The 15273-nt window shown below is 40.0% G+C and overlaps 1 protein-coding gene across 1 annotated transcript in view; it reads right to left on the bottom strand.

Annotated features, from left to right (window-relative positions):
* Positions 1-15273, bottom strand: part of LOC146494514 (cadherin-4-like) — a 249844-nt gene that overhangs the window by 81909 nt on the left and 152662 nt on the right. Inside the window, exon 4 of the mRNA XM_085147303.1 lies at positions 503-729. Within this exon, the coding sequence (XP_085003429.1) occupies positions 503-729 (227 nt within the window). The remainder of the gene's footprint in view (positions 1-502; positions 730-15273) is intronic.

Raw genomic sequence — 15273 nt, 5'->3', positions numbered from 1 at the left:
AACTTATGTGAGATGTGCACTTAGTTAATGAACACAGGCCCCTGTTTTTGCCTAATGTAATTAACACTTGGGGTGATATTGGCTCTCAGAGCTGGCCTTGTGGTACCATAGTCATGGGGACAGTTAGGCTCATACTGCTCAGTCTCTGTCTCTGACCTCTGACAGCTTTTAAATAGAAAAGGAAGAGACAAGGACCCCTGGGATACCCAAGGCACAGGATGTTTTCCAATAACAGCTTATGGCTAAGGGGAATCTTATTCTCCCCCTGTGGCAGTTTGATTCTATCACTTTTAACTGTGTGGCACTGCTACTTCTTTCTGCTCCACCCCCTCTCTCCCCTTCGCTGAAACCCCAAGGAGTTTTGACCTGATTCTTGGCTGTTACTATCACCAGACCACTGGAGAAAATGTGATAGGAAAAAGAAACTCTGGAACGATAATTGAAATTTGAAGCATGATATTTCTGTGTGTCTGTGCTCGAGCTCATAAAATCTGAAACTCACCTCATTTTCAGTTTGTTGGGATGATGGTAGGTCAATCAGTGCCAACTGCACCATAGTCTCCCAGACATGAGTGTGCGGACCACTTGCTGTCAGTTTCAACTGGACAGGTTCATCCAGGTTGGCTCCCTCTCGTTGGGCAAAAATGGATCCATCTGTCCGCACGCCAAAGAGGGGGTTACTGCTCTGGAAGACCACACCTTCATTTCCCATGCAGTCATCAAACTTCACTGGAGACACACAAAAAGAGAGGATTTGAATTCACTATTCATCACAGTTGTAGAAACTAAGAAGCAAAACAGGTACAAACACTGGCAAGCATGAAGTTGAAACTGCTTTCCTAACTCACAAAAACATATCTAAACATAGCGTACCTGCAATACTCGCATCTCATTAGGAGGAACATGACAAACTGGCTACTCTTAAGAAAGATTATTTAGCCTAGTCCGACACTGGTGTTTCTCACCATTTAGTCTCTATTAATAATAAGGTCAAGCAGTCACTGTGATTAGACTCCTGAGGATTATTGTATGCAGATGCGTGCCTCTTTATCCTGTAAATGTAGAGGTGAAACATGACAATGACAAGAAGCTGTAACTGAATTTGATAAAGATGCATGTAAAGATGTCTGCTAGTTTATTGTTAGACTTACAAAGAAGAATACAGCATACATAAGGACAACAAACAACCTTTAAATCTTCTGTCTTCTATATTTAATCTGCTCATATAGTCAGTTTTTTGACAAAGACTATGCTTTTGGCTTTAGTTGTACTTCTTCTCTTTCTCCAATTATAAACTGAAGGCACATACAACATATAGAAAGCGCTGTGGAGTATGCCACATCATTATCTTACTCTAATGTACAGTAGGGGAACTGCTGAATGAGGATTTAAATAGTTTCTCCTTCTATATGGCTTGGCTTGATAGCATATTTCACAGACTCCTGAAAATCACAGGGTTTGCATTGCTTCAGTAGTTTTTCTAAGGCTTTATTACACACATCCACCGGTTTCCATTAGAGAATACAGTGTAAGCGTGTGGAGAAAACTAACAACCTGACCTGAGTGTTATGTAATTTTTGTAGCCGTTATAAATAAAAATATTTTTGCAGTGCAGTTAGCACTCCTTATTTGCTCCTTCTTTCCCTGACAAAATCAACATCTTTCCAAATATTGATTAAACCTATGATTCAGTTTAACCAATTAGGCAAAAAGATTAAAGGAAGCTTACGCTACACAGAAAGCATTGCACTGAGACGGGAAACACAAACCGTAATGTAATCTGAGGGATGTTAATGCAGAAAGCCTCTAGAGGTTTGTGTCCTTCATATTCTGTTAAATTAAGATGGCACCATAAACCTGTTCACCATGGAGCTTTCAGAGTTGCCAGGACACTCTTGTGTTTGCTCTCTAATGAAATTCTTGCGCAGTTCATAACAGGATGAGTCACTAGCGAGCACAGCCCATACCAGTCTCTCGTTCTCACTTCCTTTCTCCCTCGCAGCACCTGTAGCCTTCCCACTCAAGGATTAGAGTCCAGATAACATATCAAGGAAACCTTAAGCTGAATGCCATTACTCACAGATTTCTCATGGCTTTCTCTCTCCCCCAAACCACTACAATAGCTGAAACAAGGTTTCTATTACAGGGTGTAAACTATGATTAAATCCAGCTTTTTTTGTGTTGTCTAGCCCTAAAAACACCTGTGATCATGCCAGTGCCCTCCTCTCTAAGGCCGGTTGTTCAGATGGCCACTCAGAGCTCAGTCAGAGGGAATAGCCTCTCAACGATACTGTCCACAGAGTGTATCAGGAGCTGCACAAGAGTCCTGGTGTAGACAGAAAAAGGCAGGATATAGAAGATGGATTACATCAATACAAGAGGCAACAAAGCTTTGGATCATGGATATCATCAGACCATTGCTCTCTTTGTATTGCCGAACAACCCTCACCCCTCCCTAAAAGCCTTGCTTGTCTTTTCAGTTTATCTCATTCACTTTTCTCTTTTTGTCCAACCCTGTGTCATTTCTTCTCTACCATCATTTTTTTTTGCAGATTTCCAAAGATTACATCTGGGGGTTGGGGGATGGGGATGATAACAAACACACCAGTTGGCAAACATGTGTCTGTGCAAACAGAGTTTTGGAACACTGCCTGAATATATTAACAATGAGAAGAAGTCAAAATTCAAATTCAAAGCATGCTTTATTATATTTCTAAGTGCTTGTATCTGTGAAGCATTCGAACATCTGAAAAAAAAACACAAGCAGCAGGTGGTCTGTTGCCCCTTCTCTCTGTGTCCTCCAATTATTGTCTCTTCTCTCTATAAACTAGGCACACAGCCAGCAGTGCAGCCATATTGCAGTTATGGTTGGCACAGGCCTGTAGGCTTATACTTTCCACTAAGAAAAGGGATAATCAGCAAGGGGTGCTTCAAGCCATATTAAAGAAAGCATGCACTTCTGTAGCACTTAAAAGGCATTTGCTATCAAAAATAAATTTTGAATGTATCAGTCTTCATTTTAGGCATGATCACAGACATCAAAAGAAGATTGTTATTTCCATATGTAGTCATTTATATTTGGCATTATGGCTCTGTCCTGGAACCTCGCTATCTTTGCATCAAAAGCCAGCAAAATTAAGAGGAAGCATCAGTGACAAAAGATCTGACACTGACTAACTCAGACACAGCATGATAGAAGGAGCCGTGGCGGAGATGTGTTGCAAAGTGGCTTGCAGATGTTCAAGAAACATAACAAGCTAAAGCAACCCAGTTAGTGTTTTCTATGTGAGATTGGCCAGCTGGATGCTTAAAAGGTCATCAGCTAAGCCCTGGTGTTGAGATCAGCTAATCTGCCGAAACTGTGACTGACTGGACATTAAATAACTTAACCATGCTATGATGATTTTTTTAGTGTGAAAGTAAGAAAATATTTGTAAACATCTTTTGCATGGTCTGAGAGTGATGCTGAAATAATGGGTTCACTTCACACCAAATTGTAGTCAACTAATGCGGTAAGGCTAGAAAACAGGGTTAGATAATATCGTAATCTGTCTAGTTTACATATCATGTTTTCTGTCTGTTTACCAGTAAATAACTATATGAATGAATGAATGAATTATTAATTAATCAACCCACAATTACTTCACAGTGGGCCATCTGTCTCCATCTCAACTCCTTCTACTTCTCTGTCATTTTCCTCTTTTCATCCTGCCTGTCTGCTCACTCTCCATTGTCCTTTATCCAATGTAGCCATGCTTCCTGTCCAAACTATCTCAACCTCGCCTCTAACTTTAGCTCCTAGCCACTCATCCTGAACTGTTCCTGTGATATACTCACACTGCATATATATTTTAATCTTGTTCGTCCTGGTCACTCCCAACACAAATCTTAATATTTCCATCTCCAAACCACAGCTCTCACTAACATCTTGTGAAGTCCAGATCTTAAATTCCTAATGTTTTAAAAGCAACAACACCTTAATGCTGTAAACCGTCTCAGAAATTCATGTTCAGTAAAATCAGTAAGGTATGTAGTAATAGTAGTGCATGTGCTGTCAGAGTAAATCATTCCTATGCATGTGTAAGCCTGTATCTTCTCAGTGTTGGCATGTCTTAGCAATGACAAGCCAAACTAACTACACCCATACCCATTTGGAAATAGAGTGACAGGGTGTGGATAGAGTACCCAGAGGGACTTGTTCTTGCACCAGTTAAGAAAAGACAGTGCCAATTTTACCCCTCCATCAACATACGCATGCTCACACACACACACGGACCTCCATAGCATAGCTCCTTTCACTCACTTGGGTCAATACCGCTATAAAAGAGATTATAAAAATTGGCCAGCAACAAAGCACTGAAGCCCAACGGCACAGTGCTACACATTAACAAGTCGTCTAAAGCAGTAGGCTCCGTTTGAGCATTGATCTGGCAAATAAGACAGACACCCCAGTGTGTCTGTCTTAAACAGCCAACACAGCATTTCTTCACCGTCTAGTCGATGTCGACAGTCAACCCCTGAAATGTTACAAATTCTACCATGCTCAGTGCGTTCCAACACAGGAAAGGAATATAATCATTGATTTCTCCATTACGATACAGTGAAAGACAGTAAATGGAGCTTTGTGCGTTGCTTGGTTGTTATCACCATCCAACCCTCCCCACTACCACCCCACCCCCCTTTCTAATTAAAGTTTCCATCTCACTCCAATAACACAAGGACAAGGAGGAGAGAAACACAAAAAAAGAGATGTGACCTTCTTGTGGTGTTCTATGGACAGCCTGGCAGGAAGTAGCTGACAAGTGTTGAAAGGGAAGTGAGAAAGGGATGGAGTCAGGGGACAGGGAGAAAGCTGAGGAGTGACAATAAGAAGGTGAGAGGGGAGGGGAGAAGGGAAGGATGAAGAATGTGTAGAGGTGGCAATAACTGTGACAGTGAAATTAACTGTACAGGAAAAACATGGAAATGAAAAAACAGCAAAAGTGAGTATGGTATATAAAAACTGCATTGGATGCCACGCAGTTGAAGAAACGAAACCACATGTCTAAAATGGCGATGAGGAAGAAAAGGAGTAAGAACTTGGAGGTAAGGTGGAGCTGGAAACTGGGGAGGGCAGTGGGTGGAGGCCTGCACTGGGCTCCTGGCTCAGTGAACTAGATCCCCGTTACACACCCACATTGGAATGGATGGGATGCTCAGATGGCTGTTTAAACAGGTTAATTGGGCTGGCCTCTCGAGAGATCGGGACAGATGGATCAATGGATAGAATGAAAGAAGAGAGAAAGAGAGTGAACATGAGACAAAGAGAGAGCAATGGAGCTCAGAAATATAGAAAAGAGGTTGGATGAAGAGATGAGATGAGTCTGGCCGCTGATCACAGTCTCCACGGGGAGTATGCAGTCTAATCAGAGTAGAGTGGGGCTGTACAGTGGGCTTGGCCCTCAGTGGCTGACTAAACAGAGCCAGGTCCACTGTCCACTACTGATAAATTATAAAAAGAGGACAAACTTGTGATAGAAGGCTGTTTAAAGCTATGTTAGAAGCTCATCAGGGAGACTGATTCACTGATGCCAATCATGGACAGTGGCTCATCTCTCTATTCTTCACAATAACCTTCAAAAGGATGATGGTAGTGACCAACGCCTACTATAAAAAAATGCTCACAGTGCACAAGCAGACGGAGTCAAAAATAAAGAGAGTATGCACTGGACACAGACTCTTTTCAAACTGTGTTGTGCCATTCAGAAAAAATGCTGTCAGAAAACATCAAACTAAAAATTTTTTTTTTTTATTATTATTTATGAAAAGAAATAGATGATGAACACACAGTACAAAGAACAAGTGAATAATTACTCAAAACTGGCTGCTACTTATCAATCAAAAATTCATCAAAGCAAACCTGGTTGTATTAATGAATCGTTCCAAACTCGCTTGTGTTGGTTCAGTAATCTGGCTGTTTCACGCTTTTAGAGAATTTTATGTACATAAGCACCTGAGGAATTCACAGAATGAAGTGCAGTCATATTTAGCGACTACAAAGGCATAGCAAATTCAAAAACACTGAGTGAGACTATTTCACTCAAACTCCTACAAAGAAAGAGACTGTCTTTGGTTGGGAGGAAGTACATATTTTCAAGGGAAAAAAATCTTGGCGGTAAAATCAGTATATATAGAGTAGTGTTGATTCTGTATGAAAATGAGGGGGAAAAAAAGTGAACTTCCGTTCTTTTAATTTCCATTTCGAGCACTGAGATAGGTTCTCATTTTAAATTTCAGTCATGTAACTTTGTTGTTTCTCTTAACTTTCCAAGCCTTGCTTATACAGAGCACAGTTCCACTGCATCAAACTGTCTACCATAAAGTGAATGTAGAGTTTTGGGTGTCCTGATATGGATGGCCTGTGGTGTCTTATGTAAAATTAAGCAGCTTTACTCTGTGTTTTGTTTGGTTGAACACTGATACACTTTACTTCACCGCTACGCTTTCTCTGAGTGAAAATCCAAAATGTCAGCATGAGATATTAGGCTGTAGACAGAGCTTTACCCCGAAACACCTCTTCTGTTTTTGCTGTTACAATTTAACTGAAAGAACGAGGGAGGGCTTACATGAAAGGGAGGACAAAAACACAGCGTTTAATACAACGCTATAAATATCATTAAAAAAGGGTCATCCTAGGTGAACTATAAATAAAAGCAGTACAAAAAAATGAAATAAATAAAATGTTAAATGGTAACCATATTAGACGCTGTAAATCTGAAGTTTAACGCACTAACGCTGAATTACATATAGAGCATTTTGAGCAACATATTCAGCCAATCAGAGGGTGCCTTTTTCAGGTGAGGCATGTTTCATGTAAGAAAGATGATGCAAAACATTATCATGCACATTTTACATTACTGTCACCTGTTGCCAACATCTGAAAGGGAAAATAACACACAGAAATCTCGAGCAGCAGGGTTACGGTTAGAGTCTTTATGAAGCAATTGCAGGAAAAGATTTAACTTTCACTATAACAGTGGGTGGTGTCCTTCATTACCAAATGGCTACAGTGTGATGCAACACAGTGGTAAAAACATCAAACCGAATATGAAGAGTTAAAAAAAACAACTAAACAAACCCCCCCAAATCAAAAAAACAACAACTCTCAGTTCATCATTGTGTCTCTTTGCTGCTGTTCTAATATCTTACTTTTTATAATTAACATATAGTTTGAATTATACGTTTCTTTTAGCTTTATACAGCATCCAAACTTTCTAGATAACAAGGTTATGTGACTATGATATGGATATATGCGAATAGGGATGCACACTGCAGAGTAAATTTGTCACACAGCGAGGAGGGGAAAGCTTTTCTGTCAGGAAAGGTTAAACACCAATTAAAGGCGGCTGTGCATGGGCAGTTTGATGCTGTTTATGCATATTATTTAGCTGACTTGTTTTTCAGTATGGTTTATAAAAAACGTCTTGCAATAAAGTATAGTCAATTTCCTATAAATACTTCATTTGGATGAAAGTGGCCCTTTTTGCATATATTTTGCTTGAAGCCAAAATTCACGATGAATGAGTCCAAGAAAAATATATCATAAAATTAATTAACTGTTCTCCTTGACCATCTAAACTAGCCCCTTTTCCTGTTCAGCAGTTTTCAGAGAAACTGCTGGATGGCTAATCAACGGTGTGCTGCTGCCACTGTAGCTGGTTAGTCATGGAAAGCATTCAAGTAATGCTAACAGGCTGATCTGAGCTGCTGGAGACTTGGTTTGCACACTACTGACTGATTACAGACTGAAAAAGTGAGAATATATTTGCCCTAGTTCGATTTTGTCTATCAAATTTGCACTTTTTGATTTACAGTGTATAGATGAACAATCAATTTCATATAGTTCGGGGCCATAGTGAGGGTTATATTTTGAGGGCTTAGTTAATATTTTGCTAAATTATAGAGGAGAGAACTTTTAGTAAAACTGCCTCTGTGATGCAGACTTTAACAAAGGGGGTTATTATTTATAATTGTGCGACGGTTCTACATATATCTTGAGGGTTCTTCTGATTTGTACTATGCCAGCATATTATGCTAAAGTGCATATTTGCTTAGACTAATAAATCAGTAATGCACAAGGACACATTTACATACACATATTTACAGAGATAGCAACCACAAAGACATTGTTTTTGACTAATCAACATCTCTCTAATGACTGATTAGTATTCCTGCACACTGGCACAGAAGTGCTTGATTAGCCTTTAGCAATTCTCAGGCATCTCTCCCAGCAAGGGAAACTAACTAAACAGTTTCTTGACCTGTTATGAGAACTCCAAACAATCACAGTGTGTTGCTGCTTGTACAACTAAAAAAAAATGAAGAGACACAATATATATGGGAACACACAATAAATAAAATGGCTTCCACAGAAAAAGCAATATTTCAAAATCCACAACATGTCTTGTAGTTAAAAAGATAAGGCTACGTCTCAAGTGTACATTTCTCTATAATGAAAAACAAAATCTCACATTTGCTTCATTTTATTAAGGACCTAATTCCCAGCTTCTCAGATCTGCATTGTGTGCTTGTGGTGAGATATTAGAAATGGAAGGTAGCGAAAAAAGCAAGAGAGAAAAATCAAGCATTTTTGGCAATTAAGAATAGACTTATGGGTGATGAAGGCAGAAGGTATTGAAAAGGAAGAAGGCATCAGGCAGAAAAAAGGAGTTGCTCTTAGGAAAGACCGGAGGAAGCAACAGCAAAATGAAAGTAAGCACATCATTTTCTCAACGTTCTTTGCAATGCTGGATACTGGAAAGCAAAATAAAGCTGTGGTGGAGCAGAGATACAGAGACAGCCGCAGTTAACACAGTCAAATAGCAGGCTTTTTGCTACACAGCAAACCACAGCTCATGCCCGTGCACTCTTGTCATTCCTTCACAGCAGTCGCTTGGCCTTTTACCCTGTCTTTCTGTGGTTGTGGTACAATGCGTTTTCTGGATCGATAGCCAACAAAATTCAATGATTGTTTTGATGTGTACAGTACAGGCTATCATTCCCTGGAGACTTGGCCCAGATTTTGTATCACAATTTACAACTGCAAGACCTAAAGTCCTGCATCAAGAGATCTGATACAGTCTGTCCGCAGGTCGTAACAGAAGCGTGCAGTTGACAGACTGAGTGAAGGATTTGCATGCTTGTCTTCAAGAAGAATGTAGTTGCAGGAGGCTGAAATAAGATAAAGCAAGTGTGGCAAGTGTCTGTCTGAGAGTGACAGCGGCTGTCATCGGTTGGCATCAACTTGGTGTCTGTTGGCTTTTGCTTTGCATTCTAATTTTGTTCACCTTATTCCAACTCTTCTTGGTCCTTCCTCTGTAACCACAGAGACTGAAGAAATCTCAAGGTCAGCACAACTATGTGTGTGTGTGTGTATGTCTTGTCGGCTCTATTCCTCATATCTATCTTATATATACCCAGTTCCAATTCAAAAAATGCCTGCATCTCTTCATATTTTCTGTCACACAGGGAAACATGAGGACAAATGCAGATACCACTACAATAAAAAGGGCAGCTAACTACATAAAAAAACAACAACAGAGACTTCAACTTTGCTTTTATTTTGGTGTTTGCCTGCAAGCATCAAATATACTTGTTGTAAAGAAAAGAAATCATTTTCATATTGTTTTCTCAAGCTTCCCCAAGGAAGCAAACAGCACAAAATTGCTTTTCCCGAATGCTGGAGGAAATACAGGCTGTATTATCAAATCTAATCATCATCTCTCCATCAAAACGTTAAGAAAAGATTCTGTTTTCCAATTTTAGAGGTCAGAGCATTAACCAGAGAACTCCCTCTAGCCTTTAAACCGTGAAAAACATACATGTAATTACACAATCTGTATAGAGAATAAAGGAACACATTTTTTTAGAAGTAAGAGGCTATATAACTTCTTTTTTTCACTTGAAACATAGCCATCGGGCTGTGATCCCTGAAATCCAGGGGCTGATGGTGGACTACGATTGTTGACCCATGCAATTAGTGGTTCTGAAGTTTCACTGAGATTGGAGCTGAGCTAAAAGTTCAAGAAATGGCCAAATCTGTTACATGACTTCAAAAACAAGTAAAAGAAAAATGTGAATGCTACAGAAATACAACATCAATTGTCAAGAGTTACCGCGGAGCTTTAAGTTAGCTTTACACAATATTCTGAGTCAGCTTGTGCTGTGACGCATATCCTTGTAATAGAGGACTTGACTCAACTGGTAGCCAACTGGTTGTATTCTGGTTTTATCCCGATATAAGAGAAAGTTTACAACCATATGCAGCAACTAAGTCACTACTTGTGGGGGGTTTACAGTTTCTATTTTAATGTTTCTGTTTCTGAACCTCTGTAAGATTCTGGCTGGATTCTGAATGCAAGTAGTTCATGTGAATTTCGGTGTATTCAAACGGCAACAGATGTGCGATTTTTGCCAACTTATCACAGTTAATTGCCGTGTTATGACTAACAGATTGCATGTAATTACCAACTTGACCCCTTTCAGTCACAAAACTGAAAGCAGACTGAGTCCATATTGATGTTTTATAGCCATCTTGTGGCACCAAATTCACTCTGGAGAGGGCAACTGACTGCGAGCGGTCATAGAGCTGGTCCCCGTCTTTGAGGCAACCATTTCAAAGGCAATAAGAATGCAAGTTTATTGCATATGGTTGCAGTAATTTTGTTTGTGCTATGCCTCTTGACACTATTTTCTCTAGTGTGACTGCAGCAGAAGAAGTATGAATGTGTAAAAACCTGTTACTCTTAGAAACCTGACCTGAGATCCTTGTCTTTGGAAAGATGCTGCGTACAGTTTGTGTCGATGTGACTCTGTCTGATTTGCCTTTTCTGTAGGTACTGCTACAGCAAATTCATAACTTTTTAAAAGAAATGATGTAAATTCATGTATTTGGCAAATTGCAGACTCGTAATGAACATGACTATAGCATTATTCAGGTTTTTTGTTCTCGTTTAGGCACTCACACGCTTCTTTTAGATTAAGGAACAATTGTGGCCTACCTTCATAGAAAAACAGTATGACTTGAGAAAAAAATGTTTACATTTACAGTTAGGGAAAGATGAAAGTTTCCTTGGAGATTAACCAAACTGTGTTATTGTGTAAACCTAACCTCAAACAAGAGTTTGGAATCAAAACCTTTATAAATAAAATGTTTTTTCTATTCACAAAACATTGCCTCTAAATATAATACAGAGTGCAACTGCACTGAATCATTAATTAAGTCTGTAAAAAACAGCTTTCTTGCTAATGTGTAAGTGCATAAGAATTGCATATATATATATAAACAGCGCTACAGAGCAAGTTAAAGAAGAGAGACACTATCAATAGTAACATGATGTTTTTCATTATTTAGTACTACTGAATGAGTGTTCCCCAGACTGAGGTTTTAAAAGAGTCTAAATATATATTTAAAGCTGCTGAACAATAACAGGGCAAAGCCCAAAGAATTACAAAGTCGGCGAGTTTAAGTGTCTTTTCGTGTCCATATGTGTGTGAGTGATGTATTTGAACAGTGTAAATATCTCTTCTTTGGGTAAAAGTGTGAAATACAGTAATGCTTTACTGCAACTGTTGATAAGGTTCACAGTGATATGCTGAGTCTGTCAGGTAACACTTACACACTCTCCCAAACACACACATACACACACTTCGAAGCTAAGGGCTGAATCAGGCAGGCAGTGAAGGGCTCCCTGAGTTACAAACACAGACAGCAGTGCAGCAGCTCACCCGCTTCGCTATCTCAAAAAAACGAATGCTTCAGAATACACAAACACATATGTTTTGGAAACAAATATTTATATATAATTTTTCACTCTAAGCAATTAGTCATTAACCTCCATTGGAGTGATCTCTAATGCAGGAATCCAGCAGGTTAAAACCTTGGAGCTTTGGAATAGCCATGTCCTGCATGTGGGATGTATCTATCAGAGGGAAGGAAGTGTAGTTTTCATCAGTGTGACTTCTGTGTGTGTATTTCTGTGTGGTCTGCTCATGTTTTGTGTGCACAGGGATAAAAATTAGCAGCGCTAGCAGGTTGCTCTGACAAGTCCTGTTAATGAGAACATCCTCTAGAGCCTTTTGGGCCAGTGAAAGAAACCAGAGGCCATAATCATCTGTTCAGCCTGGAAGATGGTGTGGAGGGGAGGAGGCTGCAGAACAGCAAAAGGCCTTCACAATTACACCACACCATCTGCAGTGGAGGTGCTACTGTGTAGCTGAAAGTATGAGCAGCAGGCAGAGGTAAACGGGGAAAAAGCTATTTAGAACAAAGGCCCCAAAGCTTCACCTTTGCAAACTATAAAGTAGGTCAGAAAAAGATTTGTGGTATTTATTGTGGACATTTGAGGACACCACACATTAAATAGAAAAGATTAAACATAAACATACAGCAACCAGGAGTCAGAAAGCCTCTAGGCAAACATGCTTTAGTGATGTAAGGCATTGTAGCAAAGTCAAAACTTGCCAAAGGCAGGTTGTCCCCACAGGGTGTGTGACAGCTCTATTTAACATTGAGTTAAACATGTCATGACAAAGCTCTAATCTTGTTTTAAAAGCCTAGAATGTAAAAGAATGCAAAATATCTAAGTTTATCAAAGTGAGTAGGTGCTGTGAGTAGGTGTATAGTATGTCTATATATCTTTGTGGGGTGTATATCATGTGAGTGAGTAAGAGAGATGTGTGCGATCAAACATGTGTGCACTCAAATATGTATTCGTGATAAGTAGCCAATTTGGCTACAGTTGACTCACCTGCACCTGGCTCAGTGAGGCAAAGCCAACTGGCTCCTCACGAGTTTAGAAATCACAAACCAAGTAGAGGGGTTTAGAAATGCATGAGGCGCTTCTCTGTGTAACATTACCATGATTCATCTTCACAAAACTGCGAAAGCTTGTGATAATCGCTTTAGCTAATCCTTGCACGCTTCGGGCAAACAAGCATGGAGAGAGTGAAGGGGTGGTTCTTTAACCCCTGGGGGTAGGAATGAAATGGGTAATGGGGTTGTTGTGGGTGAAACATGGTCAGAGTGAAGATGTGCATTTCTATTTATCTGTTTCATATTTTTATTCACCCGTTATGTATGTGTGTGTGTCATTGCACGCCACCTATGGTCTTCACAAACAGTTTCAATATATATTAAACTGAAATCATGGAAAGTGTCCAGCACCACTAATGGCTGTAATAAGTAAAAGAGACATAATGACATTTTTGTATCTGTGTGTGTGGAGATGGGAAAAAAGTATGCCTACTATAGCGGGCATGGAAGGCGGGGGGGTATTTAAAGGTCTTCACCCGTGTGTTCCTGTACGCATAGCGTCAAGGTCAAAGCTCAATCTGTGTGTGCCAATATCTCTATTCAGACATATCTATCATTATCTATCAAACCTTTGACACAAACATAATTCTCTGTATTTTCTGGTTGCCAAGCCTCACCTGTGCTGCTTCTATTCCTAGACGTTGGCTCCAGAGTAAAAGCATAAAGGTTTATACCTGGACTGACATCTTCGAGGGATACGGCCTATAGAGATGGCCACAGGATCACCTCATTAGCATTAGAAGGTGCTCTTCTTCCTGACAAGTGAGACTTCCCTGCACTGCTTTCACAAAATAATGAGCAAATATAACCCCTAATGGCTATATATATAGGTAACCATGATCTCAAGAGACCTGAAGCAAAAACCATACACCGTGAGAGGAGTCTCGGGCCTTTCAAAGTTTGTTGCAGTGTGGGTGTGAGGAGTGCACAAAGTAAACAAAAGACTTTAAGAGGGGGAAATGATGGTTGAACAGTGTTTGATGAGAGCTCTTAGCCTGTAGCTATAGAGCATTAGGCACAGATGAACCACAGCCAGCTCCCACACTGTTAATGTGGAACACATTACAACTGCACAATGAGTTATGATTGCCATTAAAAAGCAAATGATTCAGACTTCACAGCTGGATTTAAAGGGCTGCCACCGCTGTGCCCTGTCCTTTCTCATTCCTGCCCACGCTTACTCCGCTGACACTCTGGCGACAATCACTCCACTAGACTCGCCTCGCTGAGTATGTCCACTCACATTTAGGATGCTCTTCCGCTGGTGTGAATGCATTTATAGTGTTTTCTTTTGATGATTCAGTTTATAAACCAATTTGAGTAAGGCTGTATGGAGGCAACCATGATTTTTAAAGTAAAAGAGTGCAAAAGAATAAATAGCTAACACATCAGCACATTGGTGCTTGTGCACCAACTCTTGACTCAGCTAGTAGGTGATCCTTCTGTCTGGAATCATCTAAATTCGTTATCTCTCCCTTGCACTTTCAGTGCTAGCATGAGAACTAATAATGGCATTGTTCATTTTGGTATACCATGTGGGAGCACAAGATGAGGGCTAGCGGGGAGAGAAAAGGGAAAGAAGAAGGAATCAGTAGAATCACAAATAAAGAGACCTCTCTTCAGATTGTGCTCTCGCCCACATGATCTGGCTCCCCCTCTGGGGTCAGCGGGCTAGCTGTGAAATGAATGAGAGGCAAAGCGTTGGCAGGCGCTAACGCTAAGATAATGACACTTTTTTGTCAGACCTGGCCTAAAGCTCAATTTCTTGGCAAATGAATTTATATGCACATATATATAGCCAATCAACCCTAATATAACTGTGTATACATACAAATAACAGACAATACAGGCAGAGAGACAACAGCTGTGCCCGGTGTGTGAGCGGGACTGTGCCTTGAAGGAAAGGCAGTCGATGTCACAATAAACATCCTAATCTTGAAAGCTATTTCTATGATCACAAGCATGCCCAATTTCTCAGTTTTATCTTTTAAACATCATACCCTACTGGGATTTACTCAGTGGAGGCAAAAGCTGTTGCTCTTTTTTTTTTCATTTTGAAAACTCTATAGGTAAAATACCACACGTCTGGAGTTACTTCATAAAAATGTAATAGCATGTTGCACCTAGTCGGGGGTTCATGCATGCTGAACAGTTGTTGTTAAAGCGTTAGCAGTGATGTATTTACTTTGATCTTCTATTTCCTTTACTCTGTTCCTTATTTTTCCTCAATCTCTGCCTTGAAAAGATATTTATTGTGGAATCAACATGCTAGCATCGTGTCATTTATTTTTTTTAACGAAGCTAGTCGAAAAAGAGTGATACGAAGACAATAGCACGAGAAGCCAGACCTCTCTGTCGGTCAAAAAACATAAAGTATCATCGAGATATCAGCTGGCAGTCTTTCTTGCTGTGCAAAAACT

The sequence above is a fragment of the Neolamprologus multifasciatus genome, chromosome 20, assembly GCF_963576455.1.
Source record: "Neolamprologus multifasciatus chromosome 20, fNeoMul1.2, whole genome shotgun sequence".
Taxonomy (NCBI): Eukaryota; Metazoa; Chordata; class Actinopteri; order Cichliformes; family Cichlidae; genus Neolamprologus; species Neolamprologus multifasciatus.
Note: the sequence above shows the minus strand (reverse complement) of the source record. Positions and strands in the feature narration are given on the sequence as shown.